At 40.9% G+C, this 18,463-nt stretch overlaps 1 protein-coding gene across 1 annotated transcript in view; it reads right to left on the bottom strand.

Annotated features, from left to right (window-relative positions):
- PTPRC (protein tyrosine phosphatase receptor type C) overlaps positions 1-18,211 on the bottom strand; it is a 34,976-nt gene extending 16,765 nt beyond the window's left edge. Inside the window, exons 1-14 of the mRNA XM_054384212.1 lie at positions 18,116-18,211; positions 17,475-17,481; positions 16,884-16,979; positions 16,516-16,542; positions 15,927-16,064; positions 13,699-13,785; positions 12,905-12,937; positions 10,692-10,790; positions 9,304-9,447; positions 8,332-8,457; positions 5,816-5,971; positions 4,824-5,023; positions 2,252-2,312; positions 515-623 (exon numbers count right to left, since the gene is read on the bottom strand). Coding sequence (XP_054240187.1) covers positions 515-623; positions 2,252-2,312; positions 4,824-5,023; positions 5,816-5,971; positions 8,332-8,457; positions 9,304-9,447; positions 10,692-10,790; positions 12,905-12,937; positions 13,699-13,785; positions 15,927-16,064; positions 16,516-16,542; positions 16,884-16,979; positions 17,475-17,481; positions 18,116-18,211 — 1,379 coding nt within the window. The remainder of the gene's footprint in view (positions 1-514; positions 624-2,251; positions 2,313-4,823; positions 5,024-5,815; positions 5,972-8,331; positions 8,458-9,303; positions 9,448-10,691; positions 10,791-12,904; positions 12,938-13,698; positions 13,786-15,926; positions 16,065-16,515; positions 16,543-16,883; positions 16,980-17,474; positions 17,482-18,115) is intronic.
- Positions 18,212-18,463: the final 252 nt, after the last annotated feature.

Raw genomic sequence — 18,463 nt, 5'->3', positions numbered from 1 at the left:
TAGCAGCAACCTGGCTTTCCAGGGTGCTGGCACAGTCATCAGGGAAGGCAACAATCATTCTTCTGTTGCTATCCACTGTGAAACAGAACTGCCAAGTCACCTAGAGATGACTACAATAAACAAAGCCTCCCTGAGATATTGTTCTGGGCGAGTAAACATTTGAAAGAGTTCCAAGAAAATGGGAATTGTTTTCATTACTCTTAATTTAAATCATGAAGAAAAAGTGTTCCAGGTATTTATCCTTTTTTTTTTTTTTTTCCCTCACGAAACTAAGGCCAAATCATTTAGCTCCTCAATGCCCTGAGAAAGAGTATAGCAAAAACATCTTGAACAGATTTAATTGTATTTGCCAGGCAAATTTAAAAGGATTAAAAGAATGTGTGTGTGTGTCCTTGTTATTAATTAAATACCAAACTTATAACACTTTTATACTACCCATCAGTAAACCTTGTGGAAAAACAGAGAAAACTTACTCTCCATTTATATAAGATAGGGAGAGAAACAGGAAGCTTACCTAAGCTTTTTTTTGTGAAGATCATAGATTTTGTACAGAACCAGGAGTAAAGCAATTGTTGTCACAATGATCAAGAACACCAGGAATATAATCAGGGCTTTAGAATTATCTAGCAACAGAAAAAGAATACATTCATTATTTCTCGCATATGTAATTAATTGCATTTTTTAATTACATTTCTTTTACTTTTAAAGCTGTATAATTCCTAGAACCAGGGCTTCCTGTTATTTTATTACTTCATGTGTGTGGGAAAATAACTAAACTACTACTTTTAAGTGTTTAGTTTAAGTCTGTTATTCCAAAGAGCTAAAACCTTTAAGCTTACAGAAAATGAGGGAATTTTATTTCTTCATTAAGAAAACTTGCACTTAAACTCTCCTTGCCCACCTGTCAAAATGCCACACTTGCTGGTTTTGCATTACCATGCCTGTGCTCTTTGACCTGTATACCTGAGCAGTGGAGCTCTCAGATGCTCCTAATCTGGGATATCACAGGATCACAGGATGTTAGGGGTTGGAAGGGACCTTAGAAGATCATTGAGTCCAACCTCCATACCAGAGCAGGACCATAGAATACAGCACAGGTCACACAGGAATGCACCCAGATGGGGCTTGAAAGTCTCCAGAGAAGCAGACTCCACAACCTCTCTGGGGAGCCTGTTCCAGTGCTCTGAGAGGTTCACAGCGAAGAAGTTTCTCCTCATGTTGAGGTGGAACCTCCTGTGCTGCAGTTGATATCTGTTGCTCCTTGTCCTATCCCAGGGTGCAAGTGAGCAGAGCCTGTCCCCTCCCTCTTGACCCCCAGCCCTCAGATATTTATAAACATTTATTAAATCCCCCCTCAGTCTTCTCTTTTCCAGACTGAGCAGCCCCAGGTCCCTCAGCCTCTCCTCACAGGGCAGTGCTCCAATCCCTCAATCATCCTGGTAGCTCTCCCTTGGACTCTCTCCAACAGATTCCTGTCCCTCTTGAACCGGGGAGCCCAAACCTGGACACATTATTCCAGGTGTGGTCTCATCAGGGCAGAGTAGAGGGTGAGGAGAACCTCCCTCAATCTGCTGGACACATTCACAGGATCACAGGATGTCAGGGGTTGGAAGGGACCCAAAGAGATCATCGAGTCCAAACCCCCCTGCCAGAACAGGACCATACAATCTAGCTCAGGTCACAGAGGAACGCATCCAGATGGGCCTTGAAAGTCTCCAGAGAAGGAGACTCCACATCCTCTCTGGGCAGCCTGTTCCAGTGCTCTGTGGCCCTTACAGTAAAGAAGTTGCCCCTTGTGTTGAGGTGGAACCTCCTGTGCTGCAGCTTACATCCATTGCTCCTTGTCCTATCAGAGAGAGCAAGTGAGAAAAGCTTGTCCTCTGAATGCACCCCAGCTGGGAATCCCTGACAAGTCATGGACGTTCAGCTCCTGCAATGCAGGATGTGTGCACAGGAAAATAATCATAAAGTGAACAATTTAAGTTAGAGAAATTAATTTCTAGCTGCATTCAAATATTTCCTGAAGAGACCACAGCTGTATTATAATTCTGAACTACAGTCAATGACTTGTCAACAGGATCTGTTATGTTAAGGCTGAATGAGGATATTGTGGCTTCAAATGCACATTAACTGGAAAACCAGACAGTTTAGGTCTTTAATCAGGAGCAACTGTAACAAAATTCACAATTTACACTACTACTCTATGCTACACTGAAGCGTAAAAGTAAAAATACTGTATATATTTACTCACATCTGGTTCTTATACTGCTCTTTACTGGCTGCCCTTCATAAGCTCCATTAAACACTGAGATCTGTATGCAGTGGGTGAAAATAATAGAGATGTTAAGATATGACAAGTAAAAGCTTCAAGTGAAACACAATGTATATTTGAAATACAGTCAGCTATTTTCAATGAACCAGCCTCACTGACAGCAGGATCTGCTCTCAATATTTTATAGTGCAGCTTAGGCTTCCAACAATTAAAGCAAGATCTAGACCCAAAAATACATGGGTGACTGGAAAAAAAAAAGTTAGTAAGGTAGGAGACATATCTTACAAAATCAAATGTATCCAAAGTAAAAAAAAATCAGATCTGCTTTTTATAAAATCAAAATAAAATCACTCAAGTCTGACTATGCAATATGTAATAAAGCATCATTATTTTATTTGCTTCAACTCTAAGTATACAAGTAGTACACTGTACTGAATATTTTTCATACAAGTTCCTTTATGGGAAGTAATTAATAAAAGGTTAAATTACAGAAGACAAAATAAACCTCTAAATAAGCTGCTTTCTTGCAACATTACATTTTGGGTACTTTAACTGGTGTCCTAATACTAATTTTGTTTAGATGTGTTTATATTTCATACTATGATTTACATTTATCCAATCCTTTATATTTCCTGAACAGAACTTTCTATCAGATCTAGTAGGCAGCCTGAGGTTTGTACATTGAATATTTCATACTTTTCATGTGAAGAAAAATTAATGTTATGATTAGACTTAGACATTTAATACCAACAGCGATTTTAATTGTCACATTCCCCGGCTGCAAATAATACAAAAGGGGAGAAGGGCTTTCAGCACCATTGCTGACTGCAGGCTGAATTCTTACTGAGCTTATTCAATCCCTTAAGAGAAAGTTGTCCTGAAGACTCAGAGGACCCCTCCCACCCTATGCAATATGTTCAGAGGATTGCTGGTTTCTGAGTTCTGCAGCTGGAACAAAAGCCATGTTAGGTGGCAACATCCAGAAGAGTATCAGAAGCCACAAGCAGGAAGCTTCTCAAATAGCAAAAGCCAGAAACGTAGTGCAGCAGTTGGGGTCAAAACATCACTACACCAAAACTCATGCTGGGTAGGCTTCTGCTTATTCCCTCAACAAACACAAATGTGCAGATAGAAGGGAATCTTGACATGTGTTAACCATCACAGGTTTTTCTTTTCCTGAGCCTTCTCTAACTTGACTCAGAGTCTTTTCATTACTAGTTGCAGCCACAAGGCTTTCTCTGTTTTTCCAGTAAGATCTGGGTAAGTTCGAAACAGAAGCCAGGGGCAAGAGACAAGTTGATTCTTTCTGCAAGGCAAACTACTGACTGCAAGTGGTGTACAAAAAGATTACAAGAGATTCTTGTACTATAGGGGCAATGCAAACAGCTTTTCCTCCTGCAGGACCTTGTCTTTATTTTCCAAACACAAAGCATTCTGAGCAGAACCTCTCAGGATGATACTAACAAAGCCCTGGAACAAAAACTAGACTTGTCAAGTTCCCTAGCACTGCATTTCCTCAGAAAGACACAGAGGAAAGAGGAAAAGGTTGTGAAAAATGAGTGAAACTGCTTTCTAAAAGTAATAAAACTTCATCATTCCTACTAGTTACTTCCTTACCTAAACTTTACTAAGAGCCATCAGGATATAAAAATATTCCTTCTGGCCACATTAGGGGGAATCATATAAGACCACTGGCTCTGCAAGCAACAAATGCCAAAAGGGTGAAATGCCTGAAAGAAGAGAAAATAGCAGGAAGCCTTCAGGAAAGTGGAGCTTGTAAACACTTGAATAGGCTCCCAGGGACATAATTGAGTCACCATCACTTGGAGGTGTTTAAAAGACAAATAGATGTGGTGTTTTAGCACCAGACTTGATTGAGTTAGATGGTGGTTGGACTTAGTGATCTTAAAGGCCTTTTCCAACCAAAATGATTCTATGATTCTATATACCTTGCATGGAAACGAGGACTGGCTTGTAAAAGGCTGATATAAGAACATGCAAAAGGATCTAAACTCCTTTATACTAACTAGTCCTTGAAACATCACAAATCTTCACAGTGAAAAACTCTGAACAATTCCTTTCTGAGAAGCTCTCTTAAGACTTAAATCACACATTTATCCTCTGATCAAAATGATAGTTGCACATTGGTTAAATGAAATGTGCTTTAAACACAAAAATATCCATTCAGCATTAAGAAAACAAGAAACAACCAAACAAAACAACAACAACAAAAACAAGGAGAAAAAACAAAACCTACCAACCAAACAAACAAAAAACCCAAACCACCAACTTATGGAAATTTCAAATTTCTCCCTCTCCCAAGTACAGTCTATTCAGATTGCATCTTTCAAGCTGTCAGAACCCATGTGGAAGAGCACTGGGATTGGTTGATTAGGCTAGACACATAAACATTTTATTTCTGAAGTAATGGATTAATTTTCCTGCCACCACATTTGCCTCTTTTTTTTTTTTTATTAAAACCAAGTAGACTATGCTTAAACCATGAAAATACAGCGATACTTTAGCTATTTAATTTAATAAGGCTACTTACCGCAAATGAATAGTTTGTCAGGTACAAGAGATTTTCTTTTCTAAAATCACAACCAGTTTCATTGGAGACCTTCGTCCCATCATTCTCCCACATCAGCCTAAATACTTTTAGTCTTCCATACACTTGTTGACTTCTGCATGTGATTTGGACTGCATTATCAGCTGTCAGTGTTGCACTAACGTCGATCACTTGCTGTGGTTCTGTCACAACAGAAGTGTTAATGGCTCTATGCTCATCATTTCACAGGATCACAGGACCACAGTATATCAGAGGCTGGAAAGGACCTCAAGAGATCATCAGGTCCAATCCCCCTGCCAAAGAAGGATCACTCAGGGTAGTCCCCACAGGAATGCATTCAGGTGAGTTTTGAAAGTGTCCGGAGAAGGAGACTCCACAACCTCTCTAAGCAGCCTGTTCCAGTGCTCTGTCACCCTCACTGTTAAGAAGTTTCTCCTCATGTTGAGGTGAAATCTTCTATGTTCATATTTGAACCCATTGTTCCTTGGCTTATCACTGTGAACCATCAAAAAGAGCTTTGCCCCCGCCGCTTAACACCCATCCCTCAGATATTGATAGACATTGATCAGATCCCCTCTCAGCCTTCTTCTCCAGACTAAACAGCCCCAGGGCTCTCAGTCTCTCTTCACAGAGGAGATGCTCAAGTGCCCTAATCATCCTCGTGGCTCTCGCTTGGATTCTCTCCAGCAGTTCTCTGTCTCTCTTGAACGGGGGAGCTCAAAACTGGACACAGTATTGCAGGTGTGGTCTCACCAGGACAGAGTAGAGAGGTAGAAGAACCTCTCTAGACCTGCTGGACACACCCTTCTTGATGCACCCCAGGATCCCATTGGCTTTCTTGGCCACAAGGGCACATTGTTGTCCCGTGGAGAACTTGCTGTCCACTAGGACTTCAAGGTCTTTCTCCATGGAGCAAAGTGCACATTCCCTGTGTTAGTATCAGCCTTGTTGGTAACAGCAGAGCAGAGCCTTACCTGCTGATTCTGTTGTGAAGTTGCGTGTTGCAGTTTTCCCTGTAAGTGTTTCATTGTAATATTTGCTCTTTGTACATGGAGTCACAGATACAAAACCGTTCCTGTAAGGTTCTAATTCATGGCAAGTAAATTCAGTCCTGTTGACAAATTCTGTCTCTTTAAGAGAAAATGAACAATTAGATTAATTAATGACTTTTCTGTTACGAGCGTAGGAACTCCCACACTTCATCAGAACTACCTGAAACCAATGTCACGTGTACCGCTATTTCTTGTACTTGGTTGGTTTGTCTTGCTTACTAATGATCAGTGAAGGCTCAGGAGGAAGAAGAATGCATTCCCCAATCAAGAAAGTAAAGTTGAGGTTTAGTTCTGTTTCAGTTTTTTTTACTACCTCAGTATGCCATTTAAACAGGTGTGATTTAAAACTAACCTAAAGGGCATTGATAAAGAGGGGCTGATAATTTGTCCAGCTTGGGAAGGGGTTAGTAGATTTCAAAATCACTCTGCACACTAGGCAGGTCTGTTCTGGTATGATGCAAGAGACCTGATGTGCTTTCAGTGTAGCTGCAAGCAGGGCAGAAAGGAATTGCATAAGAAGCAACATGAACAAAACTATTACCACATCACAGCTGGGGCTGTGGTGCCTCAGGAAACAGGGGAATCACAGAATTATTGAGGCTGGAATAGACGTCTGAGATCATCAAGTCCGGCATATAACCTAATACCATCACATCGCCTAGACCGTGTCACTAAGTGCTACATCCAATCTTTCCTTAAACACCTCCAGGGACAGTGACTCCACCACCTCCCTGGGCAGTCCATTCCAGTGTCTAATCACCCTTTCCATGAGGAATTGATTCCTAACATCCAACCTAAACCTCCCCTGGCAAGCTTCAGGCCATGTCCTCTTGTCTTGTCACAAGTTGCCTGAGAGAAAAGCCTGACCCCCAGCTTACTACAACTTCCCTTCAGGTAGTTGTAGAGTGAAGAATAGTCCTTCCATGTTCTCTTCTGGCTGCTTCAGATGTGACCTCCATGTACCCCAGCACATTACCTCTGTCTCCTGTGCTGGCCTAGCCTGATCAACCACAGAAACTAGTACACAGGGCTGCTGCCTTTTTGGGTGGTGGTCAAACTAGAGGCATGGGAATGGGAGAGATTACTTGTGTCTGGGGAGAAAATGAATATGACAAACTTTAGTTCCTGTGACACTACAGTTTTACAAAACATGCAGTAAATGAATAGAAAGAAATAATTAATTCAAGGTTAGTTTAAACATAAACATATTTCCTGGACTCATATATCAGCCTCTTTATTCCAAGCTCACACCCGGAAAACACAGCCCCAGTGTAACAGACTTCCAGCTAAATGGGTAAAACAGCAAATCTGAAAGGAGTGACCATTTAGTAGAAGACAAACCACCTGGCTTTACCTTTCTAAACATGTAGATGCTAACTGCTATACTCAAGACCCCTGACTTCTACATACGGAATTGTTAATCAGAAGGTAGGTCCAGCCCTATGAGGAGAGGCTGAGGGAGCTGGGGTTGTTTAGCCTGGAGAAGAGGAGGCTCAGGGCAGACCTTATTGCTGCCTACAGCTACCTGAAGGGAGGTTGTAGCCAGGTGGGGGTTGGTCTCTTCTCCCAGGCAACCAGCAACAGAACAAGAGGACACAGTCTCAAGCTGTGCAGGGGGAAGTTTAAGCTTGATCTTAGAAAGAAGTTCTTCACAGACAGAGAGCTTGCCCATTGGAATGGGCTGCCCAGGGAGGTGGTGGGGTCGATGTCCCTGGAGGTGTTTAAAAAAAAGCCTGGGTGAGGCACTTAGTGCCATGGTCTAATTGATTAGTTAAGGGTTGGGTGATTGGTTGGACTTGATGATCTTGGAGGTCTCTTCCAGCCTGGCTGGAATTCTGTGATTCTGTGATTGTCTTCTCAGACAATATCTCAACCAGCTATAACAGCATTTCTGAGACAGAGAGCATCGTGCTACAAACTGATCAATCAAGTGGCGATCTTGGCAGAACTTATTCTTAATGCAAGAAGCACAGGAACTGAAGAGTGACAGAGTTGTGTCCTTGTGATGAAAAAGGTTTTTAATTATGATTCACGAAAACTTATTAACTGATATTTTATTATTTATTAATATAAAAATATTAATAACCTTTTATCAATCTAAATATGCAGATCCTAGTGCCTGGTTATGGATATATTCCTTAAACTGGTACAATAATATTTTTGATAACAAGTTTGAACCAAATTAAAAAAATACAGAACGAGAAACATAAGAGCTGAAGGATGACAGAGTGGTATCCTGAAATGGTAAACTGAACAACCTGATGGTTCAACTGGAACAACCAAAAGGGAAGAAACTTTAATGTCTATACCAAGATAAAACGATAATTATGCACAGTTTGAAGAGACTCCAACATGCTTTGACAGTGTATCATGCTTGGTGCTCTGCAAATATTAAATCATGGAATGAATTATTTAATACTGGAGGAGAATATACTTACTTGTGCCATTGCATCTCACTGTATAGCCATATATAGGGCCCATTGAAATGTCACTAGGTTTCTGCCATGTAACTGTTACATTTCTTTCACCAGAAATCACTGTAAGGTTTTCTGGTGCTCCTGGAGCTGTTGTAAAAGAAAAATAATGGGGGCGAGGGGAAGAAAATCTTTGACTGAAAGTGCAAATATTCCTCTTTTTACCTACTTTGATTAAATTAAAATGTATTGGATAGCAAATCAAGATAGCAGCAAGATGTAACATTTTTCATAGTCTATTTCACTTAAAGAAATTATGCATAAGTTTAAACTGCCTGTAAGTAAAAACATCATACTGCAGCAATTTTATATATTTAGTTAATTCAAAACGAGGTCAAAACAGCAAGAGAGTACTAAAATTGTTCAGTTTTATTGTTTTTCTTACAATGTTTACAAACTTTAAATGTTTGGTTTGAATTTTTATTTGCATGTCACCTGATTGAAGTTGATTTCCTCTTTAATTCAGGAAAAAAAAAAAAGCTAAGCTATTTCCAAGGGCTATGCTATTGAAAAAAAAAAAAAAACATTTTATCTGGACATATGCTTTGCAATTATTTTATCACATCTTTCTTCAAATCAATAATTCTACCCTTGGTTTTGACAAGGCCTTCACTTATTTTATTTTTATTCTTTTTTATCTTCATCCAAACCTCTACACGCTTGGTCATGTTCTGACCCTCCAAAAATATAATCACAATCTCTGACAGAAGGAGAGGAAGACATCAGACTGGAAGACGAAAGCTGTGGCTGGAGAGGGAAAGGAAGATTGTAACTGCAGCTGAACCACAAGAACAAGAGACTGAGCAGGAAGAGCTGGAGAACCTAAGAGAGGCTCAGCATGCTGCTCAAAAATTTCTCTTCATCTCCAGTAAGCACAGATAGTGGGTTTAGAGAAGTATGTGGAACGTAAAGCAAAAAAATAAGCATTTCACTTACCACCATAATCTGTTGCTATGGGAAAGCTATACTTAAAGTCCTTTCCAAAAAAATGTACGACCCCAGTGCAGTTGTACTCATGGTTGGGTAATAAGGTGTGCTGATATTTACAAGTTTGGTTAAATTCTTTAAAGCCTGGTGAATCTTTAGACACAAAAAGAGGTTCATTATTTTTCACAACTCCAAAATTACATGGTACTTTTAACTGGGATTTTCTCTACTGTATTTATTCAATATAATTTGCAACAAACTATCACAATACTCCAAACAGAAAAGTGCATAACTTAATCCAATGGCTAGGTTTTAGATTCTTTTATATTGACTTCATCTGCATAGAGCCCATATGATTTCTAAACCATTTACCCACAGAAATCAAAACATTTTCATTGGAGTCTGGCAGAACCCAGGAGTGATTTCTTAGCTATTCAGCTCCCTGAAGCATGAAATCTCCAGCCCCAGACATTCATCACACATTTTTTCTAGGACACAGGAGGACATCTAGTGTTGATACCATCTCACCAGCTGCCCTTGAGCAAGCATCCCCTCAGGCTGGCCAGCTCCAAGAGCCAGCTGCCTAGATAGCCTGCAAGGAATCAGCTCACATCACACTCACAGATTGAAGATTTCCAAATTCTCAGGTCCCCTCTAGATCATCAAGCAGGACCCCCAAAATCTCCAGAAGTCTGTGGTTTGTGAAGTTATTAAACTCAGTAAATGAGCTTGCTGGGTTTGAACTTTCCCCAGGTTGGCAGTGCATACACTTCGCAGGATCACACAGGGTCACAGGATGTTAGGGATTGGAAGGGACCTCAGGAGATCATCAAGTCCAATCCCCCTGCCAGAGCAGGACTATAGAATCTAGCACAAGTTCCACAGGAATGCATCCAGATGGGTCTTGAAAGTCTCCAGAGAAGGAGACTCCACAACCTCCCTGGGCAGCCTGTTCCAGTGCTCTGGGACCCTCACAGTGAAGAAGTTCCTCCTCATGTTGAGGTGGAACCTCCTGTGCTGAGGTTTACATCCATTGCCCCTTGTCCTATCCCAGGGTGCAATGAGCAGAGGCTGTTCCCTCCCTCTTGACCCCCAGCCCTCAGATATATATAAACATTGATGAAATCCCCTCTCAATGTTCTCTTCTCCAGACTGACCAGCCCCAGGTCCCTCAGCCTCTCCTCACAGGGTACATGTTCCAGTCCCTTAATCATCCTTGTAGCCTTCCATTACAGTTATCCCCAACCTGGTGATCCCAGAACTCCTGAGCAGCCCTTCCTTCAAAGTGACACAATTCATTTAAATCTGTCTCTCTCCTCAGGAGACAACATTAACATTGCTTTTAAAAATAAACAAATAAATAATCCCACTTCCAAAATATCTTCCAAGTGCCTTACCTTTGCAGGTAACAGTTGTTTTATCACAGGCAAATGGGCTGCTCCAACATACTTGCGCGTATCTGCTGTTTTTAACCACAACTTTGAAAGGATTCTCACCTGTGTCTAAATAGGATTCATATATTAGGTCACTGTGACCTGGGCTATATTGATTCTTTAAATATTAATTTTTCTCTTATATGTGTTGACTTGTTCCCCAATATGAAGGTACAATTGGCACAGAATAAGTCACAACGAATTTAGGAAGAAAAAGCAAATAAAGACGGTGGCACTTTTAGGCTGTGCCTTTAAATTTTTCCACAGATCTTGAATAGAAAGTGATCAAATGTAAATCAATCTCTATTGGGTGTAAGAAGGAAAATAATGATAACTCTAAACTATTCCATTGGAAGAGATAATGGAGTTAAACTAGTTGTACAAAACAATCTCTCTCTCTTTGCATTTCTTCAGCTCTGGTTGATGCTTCTCCTGGATTTACTGACCTTGACTGCACTGCTTTTCTTGTGACTGGTATTAACAACAAAAACTCTGCTTTTTCTCTTGTCCCTTTTGTGTCCAAGTTGGGGGTAAGGAGAGGAACAGGGTGGGGAGAAGCTATTAGCTCCCCTATTTTTTGACCAGGGGGTTCTCGTGCTGTTTATTAATTGTAAATATCTGTAAATATTGTAAATACTGTATATTTTGTACATATTCATTGCATTTCATTGTAGATTGTAGTTTTGCTTGTGAATACAATTTCATTTGCTTCCAACTGGGCTGGGCTGGCAAATTATCATTGAGGAGAATTTTCAACCCACCACAAAGACTAACAAAAGCCTAAATGAGAGGAAGATGTCGGTACTCAAACAACAAATGAAACTTGTAATCTAACAATCCCTTTAGTGAATAAAACCTCTAGAAAAAAATGTGTCTGGCCAGTCTTGTTATTGCTTATGGTGCTGCATATTGCCAACATAAAAAAAAAAAAAATCCCTTTCCCCTTCACGAGGAGAAAATTATTTTATTTTCTTGCATCCGACTTTAAGAAAACACTGAGAGATTTTTTCAGATGCAACTTCAAAATGCAACTTATTTTCTTGCATCCTGCTTTAAGAAAACACTGAGAGATTTTTTCAGATGCAACTTCAAAATGCAAAGTATCTTGCAAACCAAGCACAAAGTAAGAAAACCATCTGTCTGAATCTCTGAAAAGACAAGAATAGACTAAGAAATCCACAGAAACTGAATTACTGCATGGAAAAAAAATATAAAGATGAAGCTTTTGTACCTACCAGGTGGAATATCAAGATATTGAATGCATGAGTAATTTTTAACTCTGACTGTGTATCTCATGCATCTCTGGAGCGTTATTGTGTGGTTGTTAGAACCCACAGGTATGGTCTCATTAACCTCCAAAATCTCATATTCTCTGGTCTTGCTGGGGTTTTGCAGTGCAACTTGAACCATGCTCTTTTTGCCTTTTACATTTCCTATAATATGGTGCTGAAGAGGAACTGAAAGAGAAAGATAAAACAGCAGGCAGCGATTTTATGACAATTTTTAAGGGCCATCAAATGTTTTACGACCCCCCCCCCCCGAGCCCGATATGTGTTTCAACAGGCAGAATTCACAGCAAAACTAGCTGTGATTATTGTTTATTTTTATTTTTTATTTGTCTTTAAAATATTGTTTAGTCAAACCTAACTTTCTTAAGAAAAAAAAATATTTTCAATAATTCTCTAGTTAGGAAAACTGAGGAATTAGAAAGATGAACTTTCCTGAAACAGATCTGCTTTAATGTAAAATGACATTTCAAAGTGAAATACTTTGTTTTGGCACATGGAATCATTTGTTTGAATAGAAATTTCAAATTTTCTTATTCATAGCATTTAATAACCATATAGTAAAAGCAAGTCATAGTCTACATAGGCTATGTCCAAATTTTAGGTTTGCTTTAGTTACGAATTGCAGTTTGCAGCATGCAATTATTAACATTGATGTGAACTCATTAGGGAAGGCTTAGTGGAATGAAGGGAGGTCTCTTCTGCCGCCCTGATATCAATAATCCAGTGCAGAGCAATTCCACTGAACAGTCAAAGGAGGTGAGAAAACCAGAAACATTAACAACTTTGAACTTACTATTCCAAAATTGTGAGACAGTTTCTAAAACAGCTAGAAATGCTGGGTTGGTCAAATGTCAAGACTGAGTTAAAAATAAGGGGTTTGGTTCTTACCACAGGGTTCTTCAGTTGTCAGTGTGGAAACACCTATAAAAAGAAAATGAAAACAAAAACAAAAACAAAAACAAAAAAAAGAAAACAAAATGAAGGTGTAGCTCAGCAGGTTTGGTGTTGTGTTTTTTTTTTTTTACAGAGCACAACAGTGACCCGAGTGAAAGGGTAAACTGAGATGGTTCAATGGAGAGCTACCAAGATGATAAACACTCAGTCTGTCAAAAAGCAGATGGGAATCTACAGGTACTCGAACGGCAGCACAAAGATGTTAAGAGTTCAAATCCTGGGTGTGCTTTACTAAAGTACACACATATATTTTACTGACCTGAGAAATTCCTTCCAGCCCAATTTCAATAATAATAATAATAATGCAAGTGCTTGCAATAATAGATATCAAGAAAGTGTTAATGCTGAGGGAAACAAAATGGAAGACACCACAAAACAGGAAAACACACAGATCTTCAATGTATTTTTTTTTTTCTTGCTTGGGCAAAAAATGTGAATATTAAGAAGATTACTGACATAGTGATTGACAGACTTACCTTCATACTATGCCACTGGGTGGAAATAATTTCTATTTTTCATTTGCTTGACAAGCAGCAAATCTAGTGTCTTTAATATTACTCATAAACTATTAATAAGATTCCTAGAAACCCCCTGAAGTTTAATGCAGCTGTATGCCTAATTCATGTGCTTAAGTTTGATAAAAGAAATTCAAATCAAATTCCCTCATTCTATCCCATTTTCCATGCTTGCAGAATCACAACTGTGAGAACTGTGTGCAAGTTTGTCACCTATTAGGGGAGTAGGGGTGATCCCAGTGCTTGCTGGCATGCTGGCTGGTGAGATGGTGCTGTGCAAGGATGCTGAAGTGTGATAATCTGTAAGGAAATAAACAATATATCAGCATTAAAAAGTGTTGGCTTTTTTTCCTATGGCTCCACTATCAAAAACATCTTACAGTCCTTTACTCTTGGGTTGGGTTTTTTGGTTGGGTTTGATTTGGGGCTTTTTGGGGTTTGATTTTGTTTGGTTAGTTTGTTGTTGTTGGTTTGGTTTGGGGTTTTTTTGTTTTGTTTTCTTTTCTTTTCTGGTTTTGTTTTGGTTTAGTAATTTTTGTAACATAGAGAAGAACAGTGAAAGAAGTGTAATATCTCCAGTATACATAATATATCCAGAAATATAATATATCCAGTAAAATAAAATTTTTCAAGAGAGCATTTAAATAGAAAGCATTTTTTTTTAGAATATACTACTTATAAATGAATTTTGTAATGTGCAAGGAGCATCCAGGATGGGGTCACCATAAAAATGGCATTACTAATTGTGAACTGGGAAAAACAAAATATTCTTACAGTAGAACACAATTACAACCAGCACCTGTGCCTTTTGTTTTTCAGGAACAAGCACTCCAGTAGCACTCACTTGCCTTGCTCACTGTATTACTTACTATATCTCAGTATTTACCTCCCTGCTTATAAAACACTGGCAGGTTCCTACCTCCACTTTTAAATCCACTCCTACTGCTCTTGCATTCACAAAAGTCTTGTTGACAGCAGCTGGCATTTTGATATTACAGTGATGGCTACAAGAAGTGGACATAAGACACCAAACCCTGGAAATAATCCTGGTATGGCCCCTGTACCAGATTGCAGTTACCTTTTCTGCTTGATGATCACAGGATGTCAGGGTTTGGAAGGGACCCAAAGAGATCACCAAGTCCAACCCCCCTGACAGAGCAGGACCATACAATCTAGCTCAGGTCACAGAGGAACACATCCAGATGAGCCTTGAAAATCTCCAGAGAAGGAGACTCCACAACCTCTCTTGGGAGCCTGTTTCAGTGCTCTGTGACCCTTACAGTAAAGAAGTTGCCCCTTGTGTTGATGTGGAACCTCCTGTGCTGCAGCTTTCATCTATTGCTCCTTGTCCTATCACAAGGAGAAAGTGAGTAGAACCTGTCTCCTCCCTCCTGACACCCAGCCCTCAGATATTTATAAACATTTATTAAATCCCTTCTCAGTCTACTCTTTTCCAGACTAAAAAGCCCCAGGTTCCTCAGCCTCTCCTCATAGGGCAGTGCTGCAGTCTCCTAATCATCCTCATAGCCCTCAGCTGGACCCTCTCCAGCAGGTCCCTGTCCCTCCTAAACTGGGGAGCCCAAAACTGAAAGCAGTACTCAAGATGAGGTCTCACCAGGGAAGAGTAGAGGGGGCGGAGAACCTCCCTCAATCTTCTGGACACACTCTTCTTAATACACCCTAGGATCCCATTGGCCCTCTTGGCCAAAAGGGCACATGGCTGTCCTATGGATAACTTGTTATCCACCAGAACTCCCAGGTCCCTCTCCACAGAGCTGCTGTCCAGCAGATCATCTCCCAGTCTGTACTGGTGCAATTTATTATTCCTCCCCAGATGGAGGACTCTGCACTTGTCCTTGTTGAACCTCATTGGGTTCCTCTGTGCCCAGCTCTCCAGTCCATCCAAGTCTCACGGGATGGCCACACAGCCTTCAGCTGTATCAGCCAAGCCTCCCAGTTTGGGGTCATCAGCAAACTTGCTGAGCAGATTCTGTCTGTCTGTCCCCTCATCAATGTCATTGATGAAGATGTTGAACAGCACCAGACCCAGCACTGATCCCTGGAGGGTTCCACTAGTTACAGCTCTCCAGCTGGGCCTGGCACCATCGATCACCACTCTTTGAACTAGATTTGAACCAGCTCCTAATCCATCTCAGTGTCTGCTCTTCCATCCCACACTTCCTGAGCTCGCTCACTAGGATGTCATGGGAGACGGTGTCATAGGCCTTGCTAAGGTCAAGGTAGACTACATCCACTGCTCTCCCTGCATCTACCCATTCAGTTACGGCATCATAGAATGCTATCAGATTCCTCCTTGATAAATCCATGCTGACTACTCCTGATAACCACCTTCTCTTCCATAAGCTGGAAAAGCCTACCCTAAGGCTGAATGACTTAGTTTTCCCCTACAGCTCAGAGAGTATCTAAAGGAAGGCGCAAACCTGGTGAAGCATTCCTGAAGGCAATGGGGGCGTGTGTGGTGAGGGCAGCAGTGCTGCTGTGCGGTAGGCTGCTGATTCCCATGGCAGGGTTGGAGCCTGCGTGCGTGGAAAGGTATGTGCTGTCTCCAGGAGAGACACCTGTGGTGAGAGCACAGCAGTTTCACTAATGCTTAGGAAGCTGCTTGGTCAAGGAAGAACACAAAGCTGCACACAACACGGGACTGCTGTGCTGGAGCACTCTCATGCTGAAGACACTGTAAATTTGTTAGCAAGCAAAGGCACATCCAATGTTCAAGGTGTTTTGGGGTCCAAGAAGTGTCAGCTAAACATCCAGTAAGTATAATACTTTTCAGCACTGACTTCACTTCTTTCATGTTAAATGTGCATTTTAAAGTATACTCATTAGCCATGACTCAAAACCAGTCATGTTTGATATTCTTGCCTCTTAAGACAGCATATTTTATTTCATGGGGCTGAATAAAAAAGCATCACACACTATGAGATAACTGTGTGCAGGAAAACAAAAGGAGAAATGATCAGAAAAAAAGATGTCAATGCAGTTCTGTCATACAAGTGAAAAGTTTCTTACCAGGTGTAGTCATGGCTGGCTCGACTCCTTTAAAAGAGGAAAAGAGAGAGAAAGTGCAAATTAAACTTTCAAGGAATTAAATACAACCATACAGCAAAAATATAAAAGGAAACATTCCTTCCTCCCAAGTATCAGCTGAGCTTTCCCCAGGCATTCACACATTTTTAAGTAACACCTAGTTGCACATAACAACAATTAGACCCCGAAAATATCAAGTACATATGATGTGGACTGGTATGGTCCATATGACAAATCACTCTTCCTTGAGACAGGAATCTGTGCTGTGCATCCTGAGGGACGTCGACAGCAAGAGGACGGCTGCGGTGGCTGCCAGCTCAGCAATGCCACGGTCCCAAATTCACCATTACCTTTAGTGGTGCCTGGAGGTGAGAGTGATGTGGAGCGTGCAGGTGGAGGTGACTTAAGGGAGGGAGAGCTGGTGTTTGCCACATTTTCATCTCCTGCTGCACAGTGGGGAGAAGATAACAGGTGAGCAATGCATGAAGGTGAGAAGCTCATTGCAAGCAGAAAGGCTGCCAGCTGCTCTCTGAGTTACACTTCCCCCTCTAACACTGGAAAAAAGCACTCATTTTCAACACTTTCTAGTTCCTGCACAAGCTGTGCAACACAGCTGCTTGGATTTATTGCAAGAGCACGGCTTGCGTTTAGGTCTGCAAGACCACCAATTCCAAGATCCCACCAATTCCAAAATCCCACCAATTTGTCTGGGGTGCCTTCATGGCAAAGATATTCAGCCATCCTTTAGCAAGGTGTGTGGGATGCACTGATTCCAGATGTTCAAAAACACTATCCCAAGGGGTAACTTAATGTACAACTTGCAAAAAGCCCAGACTTATTTGTTTTCATGTTGTTGACCCCAGAAAGGATCCTCTTCCCACAGCCATCAGATGCTGTTGTGGTGCCCAAGGAGCTCTGCATAAATTGCAGGAAACTCTCACCTGAGAGCTAGAGGAGGAGTGTCCATAAACAAAACATGAACTCATAAGAACAGAATGTTATAGGTTGAATTCTAATTGACTTCTTTGAAAAACATGATTTAATTAAAGTTAAAAAACCCTAAATATGTCCTCATCACATCAACTGGTTTGCTGCAATAGAACTGACCTCAGACAGTATAGATGGCCAAGTTGCTTTAACAATGATGGAGTTAATCAATGCACAAAAGAAGTAGATGCCACTTCAGCTACAGCAGAAGAGCAGCAATCACAGAATCACGGAAACACTCAGCTTGGAAAATACCCTCAGCATCACCAAGTCCAACCCAGAACCCTACCCTACAAGGTTCACCCCTAAAACATATCCCCAGGCACCACATCCAAAACACCTTTAAACACAGCCAGGCTTGGTGACTCCACCACATCCCTGGGCAGCACATTCCTATACCTGACCACTCTTATTGGGAAAACTTTTTCCTACTATCCAGTCTAAACCTACCCAGTCATAGCTTTTGGCCATTCCCTCTTGTTCCATCACTAATTACCTGTGAGAAGAGACCAGCACCAGCCTCTCCACAATGTCCTTTCAAGTAGTTATAGAGAGCAATGAGGTCTCCCCTCAGCCTCCTCTTTTCCAAACTAACCATCCCCAGCTCCTGCAGTCGCTCCTCATGAGATTTATTCTCCAGGCCCTTCCCAGCTTCCTTACCCTCCTCTGATATTAGAATTATCAAATCCATCCCAAGACTTTGCCTCGTCCCTCAAGATGTCTCTCTAACACAGCCTATTCTGTTCCATCCGCATCCCTGCATGTTACTTCACAACTGAAGCTCTACTCTTTTGAAAGTAAACTCCTTTGACCTTTAAAGTAAAAATCCAGGTTCATGTGAAAGTCTGCAATAATTATGTAGGGTACAAGTTCTGTTACCCTCTCCATCTGCCTGCATCAAAACCAAGCTTCTCATCTCTGACAGAGAAGCTCACCATAGGCA

This window comes from Indicator indicator, chromosome 10, assembly GCF_027791375.1.
Source record: "Indicator indicator isolate 239-I01 chromosome 10, UM_Iind_1.1, whole genome shotgun sequence".
In the NCBI taxonomy this organism is placed as follows: domain Eukaryota; kingdom Metazoa; phylum Chordata; class Aves; order Piciformes; family Indicatoridae; genus Indicator; species Indicator indicator.
Note: the sequence above shows the minus strand (reverse complement) of the source record. Positions and strands in the feature narration are given on the sequence as shown.